This window comes from Lagenorhynchus albirostris, chromosome 7, assembly GCF_949774975.1.
Source record: "Lagenorhynchus albirostris chromosome 7, mLagAlb1.1, whole genome shotgun sequence".
In the NCBI taxonomy this organism is placed as follows: Eukaryota; Metazoa; Chordata; class Mammalia; order Artiodactyla; family Delphinidae; genus Lagenorhynchus; species Lagenorhynchus albirostris.
In genome coordinates, this window is record NC_083101.1 from 24026560 (window position 1) to 24043133 (window position 16574).

Consider the following 16574-nt stretch of genomic DNA (forward strand, 5'->3'; position numbering starts at 1 on the left):
CCGGCACGAAGTGACCATGTGCTCGGTTGCATACCGCTCTAGTCTGTTAGTCTAACACTTCACAGTTGCGTTCATTGATAAAACCGCTTTCATTACTGTTCCCTAATATACCATGCTCAGATTTTTAAACTGCTCTCTAATTCCCTCTCCGTTCATGTATTTTTAAAGTAAACTTTGTTGAAATATACATACAAAAGAAGAGCACAAATCATAAGGGTAGAGCTTGGTGGATTTTCACAAAGTGAGTACACCAGTGTTATTAGCACCCCAATTAAGAGATGGAATTATAAGCATCCCAGAAGACCCCTGGACACCCCCCAGTCACTACATGCGGAGGTAACTGCTGTCCTGTCTTCTGTTGTTTAGTCTTGCCTATTCTGAACTTTATGTAGATGGAATCACGCTATACAGGTCATCTATTGAGTCTTGGATGCTTCTGCTCAACACAACACTAGAGGAATTCGTGTTGTGTGTCACAGCAGCTCATTTATTTCCTTTGCTGTGTAGTCATGCATGGTGGGACTCCAACACAGTTTATTCGTTCTGTTGGGTCTTTTACAATTTGGAGCTGTTATGAAAATTCTCATGCATGTCTTCTAATGGATAAATGTATACTTTTCTGTTGGGAATATGCCTAAGAGTGGAATTATTTCACAGAATGTGCATATGTTCAGCTCTCGTAGATACTGCCAAACAGTTTTCCAAAGTAGCTGCACTAATTTACATCCTCACTAGCAGTGCCTGAGAGTTCCAGTTACTCCACACCATGGCCAACCCTCGGTTTTGTTGGATTTCATCACAGCCATTCTGGTGGGGGTGTGGTTCTGTTGCTTTGAGGTTTCAGTTTGCATTCCTTTGACAGCTAATGTTCCCGTTTTCTACCTAGTTGTTTGTTTTTTCTCTTTTTGATTTGTAGTAGCTCTTTATATATTCTTTGTAGTTATATATTACAGACATCTCTGTGGGTCTTTTTTTTTAAATAGTCTTTTAATGAATAGATGTTCTTAATGTAGTCTAATTGATCAATAAATATCTTCATATTTTAAATCATTTTTGCATCACATTTAGTTCTGTAAAACCTTAGAGGTGTAATACACAAATATATAAAGTTGTAAAACATTAACAAATTTAAAACCTGGGAAATATAAATTTAGAAGATTTAGACCAGGGAGATAATCAGACACAAATAAGCCATATAATTCTCTGAACGTGTTATAATTGAGCAATAAATATTGTTTAAAGCTGCTTAGAAGTCGAAACTCAGATGGAAACATGGTCCGTCATCTGGCTCTCATTTATCTGAGCTCTTCAGACAGTTTTGTGAGTGTCAAGGCAGACAGGTGAGGGATGGATGGAATGGGAGGTATGTTCACATGGAACTGGTAATTTGCACATCAGCGCTAACCAGGTGTGTCTTCTGTTACAGGTTATTCAACGATAGTTATGACCTCCCGGTTACGTGCGTTCGGTGGAAGAATTAATAACATACGCACCTCAGAATTACCCAAAGAGAAAACTCGAGCCGAAGTCATCTGCAGCGTCTGCTTTCTAGATGGCTTGGTACAGACCTTTAAAGTTAATGTGAGTTCTCCAAATTTAATTTTTTCTGAATTAATGCCCCTAAGAAATACTTTTCATCTGTTGGTTTATAAAATGAAGAGAAATTATTTTAAATTAAAAGCTTGAAGTCTCAGATCTTGTATGTTGAGATTGAACTAGAAATAGCCTTAAAAACTTTGTCCATATTCTTACCTCTACCAGGCGTGTCTTCCCCCCTCTTCTTTGTGAACTGTGTGAGTCTTAGATGTTACTGCTTCTGTGACGTCTTTGACTTCCTGGGCTGATTCTCCAATAATGGTGCCCTGTGTGTGCTTTATTAGGGCCCCTGTCACATTGCATGAATAGTAGTTGTAATTATCAGGTTATATGTCACTCTTTAAACCGTGAGCTCCTGGAGAATGGCAATAGTGTCGTTTCCCCTGTACCTGCCTCACAGCAGGTACTCATTCAATGTGCAAATGGTAAATGGTGGGTCCTTTCTGGAGGGTAGTGAGATGGTTAGCCTCCCAGATGGCAGGGCTCAGGGAGGGCCTGGCTTGTCCCACCTCAAGCAGAGGCAGGGCTAGAAACGGGGTCTCCAGTCCTACGTCAGCAGTAAGATGCCTAACTAGTAGCCGTCCCTGCTGCCTCGCCCCTCCCCAATCACCACTGGGCGTTCGTGACCTTTGCCTGTCTCTCCCATCCTCTGACTGGTTCTAAGGGGGTCACCTCCGACCCCAGATTGGCTGCCAGCATCTGCCCCAGCCTGGAAAATTCAGTGTGCAATGGAAGGCGTCAGAAAGAGAAGAGAGGGTACCGGAGAACAACTCGGGGATGTTAGAAGGCTACAAGAATTTGAAGGGTGACAAAAAGTGGTCCCTGCTGGGGTCTTCCCCCATCCATGAGTTTGCGTCCTGCTGACCCCAGGTCACTGTGGACATTGATGGCTGAGCAGGCAAGAGAAGAGGGCGGTGTGCATGAAGTCGCTGCACAGGGGCTGCTCGGTAGAGGCCCCGAAGGTCTCTTCCAGTTGCTGTAAACTGACAGCTTAGTTCAGACATGGCTCCTTTGTTAAAATTTATGTTGTCTGTCTTGGAGCTATTCCTCAGTCATATATCTTCTTCCTGACAAGAACATGAATGTTTATTCAGCACATGTTTACTGAGCACCTACTACATGCCAGGCTTTGTTCTGGGTACAGAGAATACAGCAGTGAACAAAACAGAGCAAAATCCCTGCCCTTTTAAAGCTTACATCCTAGAGGGAGGAAACAGACCATAAACAAATGTCTACTATGTCAGGCGGTATCATGTACTTAGAAGAAAAATCGGGATAAGGAAGGTGGAAAGTTAAGGACAGGGCAAGGGGTGGGGTTGTCATTTGTCATTTTATAGAAGCAATTCAGGAGGACCTCACTCATACAGTGACATTTCAGAGGTGACCTAAAGGAAGTAAGGGGAGGAACTGTGTGGTTCTCAGGAGGAAGCGCGTTCCAGGTAGAAGAAACAGCAGAGCAAAGGCCCTGAGGTGGGGTCCCCTTCCCTTAGTGTGGTTGCAGAACAGGCTAGAAGCCAGTGCATCTGGAGTGTAATGAGGAAGGAGGAGGGGAGGAGGCGATGAGGTCAGAGAGTTAACAGGTGATGGGTTGTTTTGTTTTGTTTTTCCTAACAGCCGTTTCAAGAGATTTTCTTTAATATTGTAAAATATTGTGAAGGACAAGTGAGCTAGCAGACACACACATGCACCAATGTGCCTTTTGACAAAATTATCCCCTACTCCCACATCAAGGTGGACGTGAGTTTGGAGAAATGAACACAGCAGATGGTACAGACAGAAAAAACACCGATAAGAAGGATGGAATATAACACTGTACTTGGTCATTTTCCTATGTCACAGCAGAACATTTTGGTGCAAATAGTTAATTTTTTCCTCTTTTCCACTTAAGTCTGGAGAAAAAACCCAACTTTTTTGGTAATAAAATAGGTGTGTTTTTTGTTTGTGGTATGCGGGCCTCTCACTGCTGTGGCCTCTCCCGTTGCGGAGCACAGGCTCCGGACGCGCAGGCTCAACGGCCATGGCTCACGGGCCCAGCTGCTCCGTGGTATGTGGGATCTTCCCGGACCGGGGCACGAACCCGCGTCCCCACCTGCATCGGCAGGCAGATTCTCAACCACTGCGCCACCAGGGAAGCCCTGTTTTGTTGCTTTTTTAACGTACCTTTCTTCCTCTTGAGGGGGATAGGGGGATTGTGTAGAGCCTTGTAGGTCGTTCTGAGCACTGGCTCTGCTCTGCATTGGTGAGTTTAGGCAGAGACCTGACGTGATCTGACTCAAGTATCACTCTGGATGCTCAGTCGACATTAAACTGGGGAGGGGGTGGGGCAAGGGCTGAGACTGTTAGCCTGTGGGAGAGACCATGACGATTGGACAGGGCGGTTAATGCGGCTAAGAGTAAACCAAGTCTGGAAATACTTTAAAGGTGGAACCAGTGGGATCTTGGATGTGAAAGAGGCCTCAGGGTGACTCCCAAGGTTTTTGGCCTGAGCAGTGGGCAAGATGGAGCTGCAATTTATAGAAATGGGAAAGCCTGCAAAACAAGCAGGTTTGGGGGCAGAAATAACTGGTTCTGTTTCGGACGTGGTGAGTTTGAGGTGCCTGTTACTCGTCTGCGTAGAAATGGCACTAGGTATACAAAAGAGGAGTTTAAGGGAAGGGTTTAGGCTGGGATACATATGTGGGTCTTACCAGGGTAGATGTGGTACCTCAGGATCACTTGAGAAGTGAATAGAAGATACGCATGAGGTTCGGTGTTCAACTTGAGGAGCAAGCAGGACTGTCCAGGGCGATAAGGGGAGGCCAAGAGGGAGTGAGAATCCCAGGTAAGAATGTATTCTAAAGTGGAGGAGCGATGAGCCCTGTAGAGGAGAATGCGGACGGCATCCGCCCAGAGTGATGATCACGTGCCTGGCGTTCACTGGGCACCCAGTCATCTTCAGTTACGAATGCCGTTGTTATTGTCACTGCTGCCTGTGCTGCCCCCCAAGCTTCCAGCAGCCTGGTCAAGGCTGACTCACACTGAACTTCAATTTGAGGGCCTGATTGCAACTTCGAATCTCCGTCACTTTATATGTTTCTGCTCTTGGGGGTCATTTGCGCTGTCGCATTCAGATCCTTCAGCCCAGGTCGTCTTATGACCAGGAGCGGCCATCCTCGGGGAAGCTGACCTGGACGTTGGCTGTTCTTAGCTCCGCCCAGAGAGCGAGGCTCTCATGGACAGTGACCTGATGTAGCCGAGATGACCTCTTGTGGGGCAGGCGCCAGGCCGGGAGGGCTGTTCTTATCAAAAATGTATCTTGTTTCAATTCCTTTTGAGAACCCGGTGAGTTGTGCAGATACTGGAATGGATGAATTATGCACTCCAGAGGGGAGAGTGGCAGTGTGCTGGTAACGTGCAGACTCTGGCGTCAGACCCTCCTGAGTCAGGCAGTCAGGCCATCCGTCGGCTGACAGCACAGGGCACGGAGCCTCTGAGGCCTCTGTTTGCTCATCAGCACAGGGGATGGTGTTGACAGCTATGTGACATGGCTGCGAAGATCGAAGATCATATATAAAAAGTGCAGAATACCGTGGCAGGCTCCTTGCAGATGCCCAATAGATTAAAGTTATTAATAATATATATTAAACATAATATAAAATCATACAAATAATCATTTCAACAAGGGGAGCAGCTAGCTCTTTGCATCAAGAGTATCTCGTAATTTGGAGGGAGAATATCTCATGATTTAGAGTATGTGGACCAGGTCATCTTTTCCACACTGTCCTGATTCCCCTGGGATGGGAGGTGACCTGGGAAGTGGAGGAAGCAGCGGGAACCAGGGCCCTGGGGCAGGAAGGGGGATGTGTTCAGGATACAGGCGGTGCCTTGTGTTCCCACACTGTGGGCCAGATAAGTGAGACTGTCCCAGAGAAGCGGCTGCAGGAGGGAGTGACAGTTATCTAATTCTCCTCATCCTGGTCACGGTGACCTGTTTTCAGGTACATCATCTGCTATCAGGTGCTCAAAAAAGCTGCCTTTGCTGGTGCTATACATGGTCTCTTTCTGACTCACATTGCCCTTAAGTTAAATGGTTTGGTTCAAAGGATTCCCAAGAAGTCTGCCTGTTAAAGGAGAATTCGCGATTCCCCACCCCTGTGCCTTTGTGCTGCGCCGTCCGCTTTGATGCCTTTTCTTAGCTCCTGTGCCTGGAGGGAGGGCGTGGCATTCAGCCCTGTCAGCCTCCCAGAACCAGGTCAGGGACTGCTTTCCCTTGTCCCCAGGTTGAGTCACCCATTTGTGTTGTCCTGTGTGTGTTCACTGTGCCCCGAGTGTTCTTTGGCACTTGACACACCGGGTTATGGTCGCTGCTTGCACGGCTGGCCTCTCCAGGAGGGCAGGAGAGGGACACGTGTTATGGCTCTGTCCCCACGCCCAGCACTGTGCCCGGTCTGAAAACACTGAGTGGCGAAGGTGTCCGAGTCCTGCTCTGGACGTGAAGTGTGGTTGAAAGTCTCCGCTGGCTTCTCACCTCGGATGCCGGGGAGTAGGGAAGCAGATAATCCTCCAGTGTCCCTTGCCAGGTCACTTGGAGGGTATTTCCAATGGCATTTGCGTATTCTTAGCTGTCTTCCTTCATGCTGTTATAGAGTTTTCCTCCCTATGTATACTTGCATGGCGCCTGAGGATTAACATTTTGCTGTGGATAATCCGTGGGTAGGTCACGGAGAGTTTACTGTCATTGGGATACCTGAGTTTTCCAATTTAGACATGATCACTTGGGAATCTCAGCTAAGAGGAAGGAAGAAATCTTAGAAAATTAAATTTATCTCATTCTCTTAAATCATATTTATCTTAGCCCTACTTTCCATATGTTCTGTGGGGCTTCTTAATTTGGAATTTATTAAATTCTTATTAATATTTCTTATTGTAGGGTACCTGTGTGCATGAAATCTCTCTGCGTGTTTTAACACCTTCTTGCCTGCAATAAAGACTTAAACACCAGTTCTTAATTTTTTTTTAAATTTTGCCCACTGGACATTTTTTTCCCCTAGAAACAAGATACTGGTCAAGTCCTCCTGGATATGGCTTACAACTACTTAGGCGTGACGGAAAAGGAGTATTTTGGTTTGCAGCACGGTGATGACTCAGTGGACCCTCCTGTGAGTACCCTCCCTTGAAGACGTGCTGCCCCCCCCCACCGCTGCGTTTGGTTTTATATCTTATGTTTTCTTACCCAACAGAGATGGCTTGAAGCAAGCAAACCCATCAGGAAGCAGTTAAAAGGTGGGTGTGACCTTCCCATGTTGGTTGAACACTAGGTATTAGTGTATCGGTGGCCCATTTCTCTCCTCCAATCCTCAGCGTACCTGTAACATCTGGTACCTGGATTCCAGGTGGTCCAAGAGACGTGAGTAAGCTGACTTCTCCCTGTCTGACTTCTGAGTTAGCAGAGATGCTTCCAGGTCAGCCCCCAAGGGTCCTCACCAAATATGGGCAAGAAAGGGAGAGGTGAAAGAAGACAGCTAAGAGCAAAGGAATTCCACATTTCATTTTATAGGAAAGAAAGGGGAAGAAGGATGGCCTCTTTCAGCCCAGTGTGAGAGCCAGGATGGGAAAGACACACACACACACACACACACACACAGACACACACACACACACACACACACACACAGTCCTTTTCAACAGCACAGTTCCATTCACAGGAAACAAAGGCATGGGTGAATAATGTCACAGACATAACGTGTGAGTGTATCCCAGTGCTGTAGGTTAATTCCCAGTTAGGTGGGTTTTCGAACCACACCTCACTGCACCCTTCACCTGGTTTTCCAACATCACGCTCTCTGTTCCCCTTTATGCGCCTTATGCCCCAAACCTGGCCGACATGCAGGGCCTCACATGCACCCAGAGTTACAGAACCACCCACAGGTACCCAGGTACCTGTACACAGGTACGTTCATAGGTGCACACACACCATTAGAGTCTTTGATACAATCCAGAGATAAAGACAGAGGGTACTACTGAGAAGGGAGAGTGGAGCCCATAATGAACTAATGTAGAGGAGATCAGTGAGGGAAGCAGGGTGGGAAAAGCTTGAGTTTCACAGAGCCAGAAAGTGCTGGAAAGGGCCCGTGAATATATACTGAGTGATGGAGAGGAGAGAAATTGACGTGAAGAAGAGCATGGGATCTTAGCAACACAATCTGATCTTCTCCTGTTCCAACATCCCGCAAAAGAAATGGGCTAATTTTATCCTTGCAAGCAAATGGACTCTTGGCGTTGTTGCAGAAAGCCATATTGGAGTATATTAGCTGTGTAATATTTGCTACTGTATTAATCATTTTTAGAATTCACTTTGCATTAAAAGCATGAAATATTTTGCAGTATAAAAATGATTTTAAAATGCAGAATCAAAAGACTCAGTGCTATAAGTCTGGTGTTATCATTGGCTGTGTGACCCAAGGCAAGTTACATCTCCAAGCCTGGTGGCTAACCTGTTACACAGTGCAGTGGACAGCAGCCTAGCTTACTTATAGTCATGGCGGTATTCAAATTCAAGAGTGTACGTGAAAACATTTGAAAAGTATGAAATCATTATATATGTGGGAGATAACTTATTTGTGAGTTTTGTATAATCTGTTGATTTAAGGATTTTTAAAGTTCCTAATACAGATAATGGAGTGCATTGTTTGAACACATCCCTAAGTTAAACGTGTAATAGGAATTAGATGATTCCTCATTTTATGATAATGTTGCAAAAATATTTTACTTCTTGTAGACTTGGAGATTTCTGAACACTTAACTAACTTATGCACTCCTTTTTTGAAATTAGTCCTTTTATTGATGGAAAAAGCTGTGGTCTAGTGAAAAATGCATCAATTATGGGAGAGTAGCCGCTTACATACATTGACTTTTTTAAAGGGAAAATTTAATTTGTTTTTGAAAAATGTTGTAGGAGGTATCCCCTGTACCCTGCATTTTCGAGTAAGATTTTTTATACCTGATCCCAACACACTGCAGCAAGAACAAACCAGGTAATAACATTTTTTTTTAAGTTTTCTATTTAGTATATAAAAATGAGTAACGACTGAAAATGTGCTCTTTAATTTATCACTGTGGCCAGATACTTCACTTGGGTATAACTGCACCAACAGTTACGATCCCAGTAAAAATTGGGGGGTACATGTATTGAAATTTTAATCGGCGAATTCATTTTCATCTTGAGCCTCCTGATTTGGTGCCGTTCCCAGCACGCTCCCATCCACCACCTCCTACCTTCCCCTTCCGTCCAGCTGCCCCTGCATGTTGAGCACCTGTGTTCAGAGAACGCAGTTATTTTCTGCTACTGCGACCAGGAAGTTTGTAAAACAGTCATCTACCTGTCAAACAGCGCAGTGTCTCTGAGGGGCTAGGATTGAGCCCTTTAGGAGAACGAGAGGTCTCTGAACTGAGAACTTTCTATCAGATCCCCTGTTGGTAGGAGCTGCAAAGGAGAGGAGGCCGGGTCAGTGTCCTTCCTCCGCCTCCGTGAATCTGTGGTTCAGGCAATCCGTGAAACAGATAAGGGCCAGAGGGCTGTGAGCCTTGTTTACCCCTCCAGGCTTGGCGCGGGCCCTGGCCCTGGTGTTGAGCTGGCGCGTGGGCTTTCTGGATGGGGACCCGTGTTTGGAGTGGAGGGGCAGGCACAGGAAAGTTGTTGCTGTTTGAACATGGACTCTGCAAGCTCCCCCGGGCCTCTCCTTCCCCTCCCCCCAGGGCAACAGCCAGCCCTTCTATTATTGAAACGTTTGTTTTTCTTAGGGAGGGAAACTCTTCCACCAGAAAAAAAAGCAATGAATGTTCAGGATTACTGAATCCTATCCTGTGCCCATTGTGGCCATGAGACCGTCACCAAGGAGGAGACATTAACTTGGACATAAAGTGCTCTTTCGTTTTTTTCCTTTTTTTAAAAAAAATGGTTATCACATGATCACATTTTAACTTTTAATGTGTTTAAAGGCCAAATATTAGCCTATTACTATTTTGTCTTCTTTGTACACCTCTTCCCTCTACAATAGAAGACGTTGGAGATTTGACTTGTGTTTACTATTAGGTTAAATTTTAAGCGGGTATAAGATGTCCTGCATGACTCATTGGGTAACCACAGGACATACACGTGATGCCTTGAGTTTTCCTCATAACAGCTTTTCATGCTGGTGGACTAAGGGGGAGTGTAGGACACTCAACTCATAAGCCGGTGGATGCAAAGTGGTGACATGATCTATGAGAATATGTTTGAAATGATCCCATCAAGGGATGCTTTAAAAAATGTCATGATGGATTTTATGTGTGTGTGTGTGTGTGTGTGTGTCTATATATATATATATATATATATATATATATATAAAAATTTGTGTGTGTGTTTTTAACCAGTGGTGTTCTTTTTGTAATCATAACCCCACAATAAAAAATATATTTTGCTTTGTAGTGCATTACACAGATATATGTAAATTACTGAAGCAGACATTTCATGAAACAATAGTAACTGCAAAGCACTCTTAAGTTTTCTATTTTCTTCTTTTAAAATGTCACTTGAGGCTCATTAAATTGATTTTATTACCCACTGAGGGGTTCCCACCCCAAGTGTGACCTGCACTGCCTAAACCAGTGGTCGTCCCTCATTGCCCTGTGTCCTCCCTGAGATGCTGCAGCCCTAGGGTTGCGGCTGCCAGCGTACCTTAGTGAAGGGATCACTCACACCAGCCTAACCCGGGAGCCCTTCTCCAGGGCCCCTCGCGGTCGTTGGACGCTACTTCCATACCCCACGGGAAAGCTTCTTTCTGCTGAGCCTCCCTGTCATTTGAGGGACATCTGAGGAAAGGTAGGGAGCTCAGGATGGAGAGAAGGCTCGGAGAAATGAGGGCTGCTTTCAGATCTTCCAAGGGCTGTCATGGGAAAGGGGGAATTAGATGTGCTCCGTGGTAGCATTACGGCCAGTGGGTGGGACTACAGAGAGGCAGATTTTGTCTGAAGACAAATAATAGACTAAATTTTGTTCTTCCCTAAGTTCCAGATAAAATTCGGTTTGTCCGTGTCCCTCCTAAAAGTCACTAGTTCCAGACTGACATTCAACCCCACTGCTCAACCTCCCATGGTAAGATGGGTGGTCCCCGCAGTGTGGAGTAGAGTGTAGCTGTCACCTTCCGGGATGTGGGTAACAGATTTCTCTTAACACAGCAGGAGTCATGGCAGCAGCCGCCCCTGTGGCTCCTACAGAGGTGGGGGATAGCCAGGACCGCCAGATCTTCTTCTTAGGCTGGGCCAGGCTTCCACCATTAATTCAAAAAAGTTTTGTTTTGTTTTTACTTTAATGAAGAGTTTTGCCTATATTCCTGGCACTTAGTGTCTTTTTTTCTTTTTGAGGTATAGTTGATGTACAGTATTATACATAGTATCTTTTTTAAGCCCCAGCTCTGTAGCCTATGCAAAAATAAGTTCCCCTTTAAAGAAATTTCGCTCTCAAGGGTCAAAGGAGGAGTATAGAGGTGGCGTTTGTTCTTGGCTGTTTGTTTACTAAGGATCTAGGCAGGGAGGCGTTTATTGCTTTTTTCTGAAGTTGAGGTCATGGATTGGGGGGCACTCCAGAAATGAGCGTTAACATTTCTGAAGTCAGGCACACAAGCATCTCTTTTAAATGACTTCCTCTATTCTAATTGCTAACCGTCTCCTTGATTATGAGCCTCCACAGTGGCTGTTTCTGATAAATTTAGGCCGTTCTAAACAGACTTTCATATATGGGCAGTCTCAGAATCAGGCTCTCTCAGGATTCCTAGGAGGTCTCCTAAGTTTGGACATCATTCCACTATTCTGATCTCTTTGTGTATGATGTCCTGGGGTTGACTCAGAAACGTTGCTGAATATATGACAAAGTAGCATTTGATGAACAGGGGTCTCCAGGTTCCCGTTCTCCTTTATATCCAGAGGAAGACCTTCCGCTTAGCTGCACTTGTCAGTGAAAGTCCAGATTTACCACTGGATTATCTGTAATTCTGTTCCTTCTCTTCTTTCTCTCAGTAGCATTATAGGAGGAGAGACCACTTAATTCCAGTTGAATTTCAGCTTGGATAAATATAGGAACAAACTAGAAAGGACCAATTGTGTTCTCCTAGGTGGAAAAGATAGAGATTCCAAATTGGAATAAGAGAGAATCAGCAAATGTATGTCACACCGTCTCTCGATGCTCTGGCATTCAACATGGTAGGAATAGTTGGTGATAATTACAGTCAAAGTAATATCAGAGTTAGGAGATGGATCCTAAGCTTTTTAGTCATTAGACGCATAAGAAATTTGTAGCATAATCAGATTGTTTTCATAGCATGCGTGTCCAGCTTGAAATAAGACATAACTGACCCCACATAACCCATACGGCATCCGTATCCTCATCAGTAAAAAATGGAGGTAGCGGTACCCACCGCAGAGTTCTTACGAGGTTGAAATGAGGCGATAAGTTATGAAGTACCACACACAGCCCAGAACTGTGCAAACACAGGGTTGTAATACCATGTGACGCATTCACATGTCAAAACACTGGCGCCCTTAACCTTTAAACATAGAAATTAGAAGGAATATTGAGACTGGTTTGTTTAAATTGCCGAAATTCTCTCTCCTGGCCCTGAACACTTCTGCTGCATCTGTATTGGATTTCAAGAATTTTCCCTTTTGTCATCTTGGCCAGATGCTGGAATGTCTATCTCGTGTGAATCCAGGCTTTTAACAGAGAGTGGGAGCCAGAGGTCAAGTGTCACATGTATGCCGTGTCCCTAAATATATCGGTCTCCAGGGCCCTTCCCGGCCTGCACAGCACTGTTGATGCCTTGTGATTCCTGCTCCCTGGGTGGAGGGTCCTGTGACTAGCCAAGAACTTACCAAGTTCTGCCCACAAATCAAGTCCCGGGTTTTGAAGCGACATTGCTGGGAACTCACAGACAAGTGCAGGATTCACCCGGGAGGCCTGGCAGCCGGTAGATGACTGATGTCTATGCTTTTGCTCGGGCACCCCCACTTCCTGGGACACAGGAAAAAGCCCAGCTGGGTGTTTGCACCCCAGCCAAGGAGGTGTCTTCCTAGATGCTCCACCTCTCAGTAAGTTCACACAGAGGGAACATAGGTGTGCAGATGTTCAAAACAGCAGCCCTTCGGTGTGCGGGGGGCTGCCCGTGGGTCCTGGTGCTCTCAGCTACCCCGAGTTTGACTGGGAAGGTTCAGGCCGGGGGCGCTCATTGGCAGCAGCAGCAGCTGGTTGTTTGGGCTGCTCTCACCCTGTCCATCCTTGCTCAGCCATCCCAAGACAGCATGTGCGGGCGGGAGGCCGGCTGGAGATGCCCCCCGCCACTACCCATTGAGATTAAAGCAGCCTCATGAGCCATTATTACAGAAGGGGCGTAGCTTTGCAGTGTACTAAACAGCGCCTGATACTTGAGACAAAAATACGTCTGTGTGTGTTTTGTTTTTCACATGTGCAGGTCTTGTCCTTGACTCATCAGTTTTTTTTTTGGCTTATTTTGAGTATTGTGAATTAATGAAAACAATTATTTCATAGGCATTTGTATTTCTTACAACTGAAGATGGATATTTGTGAAGGAAGGTAATGAGACTTTCGCATTCTTCTTTTCCTGTCAGTCGCCCCAGACTACTGAAATTCCTGGGTTTAATGTAATGAGCGTGCATTTCTGGTAACAAATGAAATGTAAACAAAGAATGGATGTTGAAAGCAGCATCCTGCTTGGGAGATCTGTTTCTAGCTTGGTCTGGATTTGGAGAAGCTGAGGATTGACAAACCTCATTTCATGTTGTTTCAATTTTACTACAGAAGGTACAGTTATCTTTCTGGTAAAGACCTGAGACACTTTAAAGGGAGGGAAGGAGCGATCCCGAATGTAAAATGGGCTTCATCCGGGAAAGCAGATCAAGCCCAATTTAGGTCCCGTCTGAGCCCCTTAGTACCCGGAGGTGACTCGTTTTCTCTCTGGGGAACTTGGCTGGAAGACAGGAGCACCGTCCGTGCTTCAGCACTTCTTGTGCATCAGTACCACCTCTGTGGCTGCCAAGTATCTGAGAGGCTCAGGAAGGGAGGAGAAATTCCAAGTCAGTGGTCCCTGAGCCACCTTCTCCAAATCCAGAGTCTTTTCTTGACTTACAGGAGACACCGCAGCAGGTAAACGGGTGGGAACAGCCACGTCTTACTCTCATCCCCCCCACCCCCTCTTTCCTTTTACCGAGGAGGGTCTTCAGAAGCCTCCACTGTGCTTCCATGAGGGACCTGGCAGTCTGGTTGGGGAAATGAGACAGAAGCTTGTGAAGCAATTGGGACCAATATGGGCGGTGGAGACCACAGCCATCATAGGTTTTAGGAGAAGGAGATGCTGGTGTGAGCTTTGTGAAGAGTGTGGATTGCTGTGATGAGTTGGGGTTGGTGGAGAAGTGAGGAGTTAAATCTCACTGGGCAGAGAGGACATCGCCTCCCCCCGCACAGTCCCAATGGGAGACCACATGCTGGGGGCCTACAGCAGAACAGAGAGAGAGAGGGCTCTTCCTGTCAAACAGAGACCTGCGTCTTGGATCCACCAGGCAGAGGAGCGCTGTTGAGGGTTTTAAGCAGGAGGGATTTGGCAGGAACAGAATCTATAAAAAAGGCTAGAAGAGGATGAGGGGCTTTCCTGAGGCAGCCTTCTTATATTTCAGGGTAACTCTAGGTTGAAATTACCCACCCCTGTCCTGGGTCCAGGCTGCCTTCTGTGGTGATAGAACTAGTTGTGTCTTTCTTTTCTACACACTGACTTGTTTTCCCCACACGTATTTTGCAAATAGCACGTGTTACGAGATGGGCACTGACTGTGCTGGTCCAGTGAGGCTGGGCCCACTACCCCTACCTCGGGAGCTTCCAGTCTAGCTCTCCAAGTATTAGAAACTGGTCGTCTTCATTTGTTCTTATGCCCCTTGTTTTGTGTGAATCAGTAGAAACCTGTTGAGGGCCACGTCCTGGCTTAGATCCCTGACATCCTTGTCAGGCCTGCAGGTGGCCCTCATCTCTCTGGGGGTGGTGGGCTGTCAGGGTGGCATCCAGCCCTTAGTAGCCGTGGATCTCTTGACAGATTCAGTGGATCTAGTTAGCGTTTCTCCCGGGTTTGAAAGGTCTTGTTCATCCCCTCCTCCCTGAAGAGATAGGTGATGTTGTCTGACAGATGGAGACCCTAAAGCCTGGAGAGTAAGGAAGAAATCTGTCAAAGAACATGGTGTTCTTTAGTTTTTTATTTACACGATTCTTTGGAAATGTTGTTCTTCCTGACTTACTCATAGGATTGTTTCTTCCATCTAGACTGAACCCCCTTAGCCGCTCTCCTAAGCTTTTCCCTGAATCCCATTCACCTGCTCTTCCTGTAGCAAGGACACCAGCTTAGATTTCATTGAAGCCCATCTTGGTAGGAAAGTGAATGCTGATGTTTGCTCTTCCTTTGGGCCCTCTGGGTCTCCAGATGATCAAATATATAGCAAGCATCCCTAGACATATCTGCATTTAGAAGTTCTAGCAAGAGCACATGGTTACTTGAAAGATGGGGCCCCTCAGATAGGGAAGGCTACCTTCATATTTATATGCAGCTTCAGGACCAGCACACAGCACAGCTGACCAGAAGGGAAACACTGGTGAGCCAACCAGATTAGTCAGAGAGCTGGGGGTGACTCATATCTTGAGAACTTCATGGGCTGCCATGGAAACTGCATGTTTTCTCCACTTTCCACAAGGTTGCTGGGAAGAATGCTTTTAAAATCTGGGTCCCCCCCCCAACCCTGCAAGCCCTCACTCCTGCTTCTGTTCATGTGTTCCTCCACCTGGCAGTGATTCCTGCCCCAGGTCTGCTGGCTGAGCTCCTAGGCAGACCGTGAAATCTGTAGCTGAATGGAGAGAAGGGAGCAACCAGGATGATTTGGACTATGACAGAGATGGCATCATTGGCTGAAACAGGGTGTTTGGGAGGGCAGTGAGCTTAAGAGGAAAGAAGGAAAACAAGTCCAACCTTGGGTTCATGGATTTCTAGTGGATGGCAGGAAAACTGAGGGGTAGCAGACCATTCCCTCTAGATGGGAAGTTTCAGGAGGGTGAATAGATTTAGGAATCTTAAGTCATTGTAACTAATTAAGTAATTCAAAGCTCACAGGAGTTTTAAAATTCAGAATACTTTTCTGTTTTTCCCTTCTAAGAGGATGTCATCCTTCTAGAAAGCAGGTAATCAAGAATCAGTGTCAGCAGAACTCAGGAATTCAGTTAGCCCTATGAGAAGTCTCACGTCTTTACCAGAAAGAGACAAAGGCTGGCTGCCCATTGATCTAAGAGTACACTTTTCTCACTTTTTCTCTTAGTGATATGAGCCTGACCTTTCTTGACCAGCCAAACCCTGGCCAACATTAAACCTTTAGCCTCATGGTATTTGTATTAATATATATTATTTTAAACATGGAAAAATTCTCTTTTAATTTCAAAGACTCTTTAGTGTGTTACTTTTATCTTTTTGAGATTGAGTATCCTAAAATTCTTTGTTATTATTCATGATTTTTTTTAATGGTTAATCCAAGAAAAAGACATGTATTACCCATAATCCATAAGTGTTTTGGGCTGTTGTGGGTTCTGGTGACTTTCCTAATATGTTTTTCTTCTGACAGGTTAACCTGCCCTCTTAACTCAGCGGTGGTTCTAGCATCCTATGCAGTACAGTGTAAGTCACAAAGGAGCATTTCGCAGATGGACAGCTTGTTCTGACTGGTATATTAAGAAACTCACTGGCCTATCCTGTTTGACCGAGTCCCTTCCCCAGGAATCCTGTTGGGCAGCATATCTCTGGCTGTCCAGATATTTCCACTTTCAACCTGACTTAGGCTCTCCTCCAGCTCAGGGATGTTGGATTGGGGAAAGTGGGGTTTCCTCCCAGAGGAGCCCAGAAAACAGAAGATACCTATCGCACGTTACA

The 16574-nt window shown here is 45.7% G+C and overlaps 1 protein-coding gene across 9 annotated transcripts in view; it reads left to right on the top strand.

Annotated features, from left to right (window-relative positions):
* PTPN3 (protein tyrosine phosphatase non-receptor type 3) overlaps nt 1-16574 on the top strand; it is a 107175-nt gene that overhangs the window by 33292 nt on the left and 57309 nt on the right. For 7 of the 9 annotated variants that reach the window (XM_060154654.1, XM_060154657.1, XM_060154656.1 and 4 more), the window contains 6 exons: nt 1427-1581; nt 6627-6734; nt 6816-6858; nt 8531-8609; nt 13154-13198; nt 16270-16322. In XM_060154654.1, coding sequence (XP_060010637.1) covers nt 1444-1581; nt 6627-6734; nt 6816-6858; nt 8531-8609; nt 13154-13198; nt 16270-16322 — 466 coding nt within the window. In that variant the 5' untranslated portion in view covers nt 1427-1443. Of the gene's footprint in view, nt 1-1426; nt 1582-6626; nt 6735-6815; nt 6859-6967; nt 6983-8530; nt 8610-12548; nt 12697-13153; nt 13199-16269; nt 16323-16574 lie in introns of those variants that run through there. The other 2 variants (XM_060154662.1, XM_060154661.1) reach the window with 2 other exon arrangements.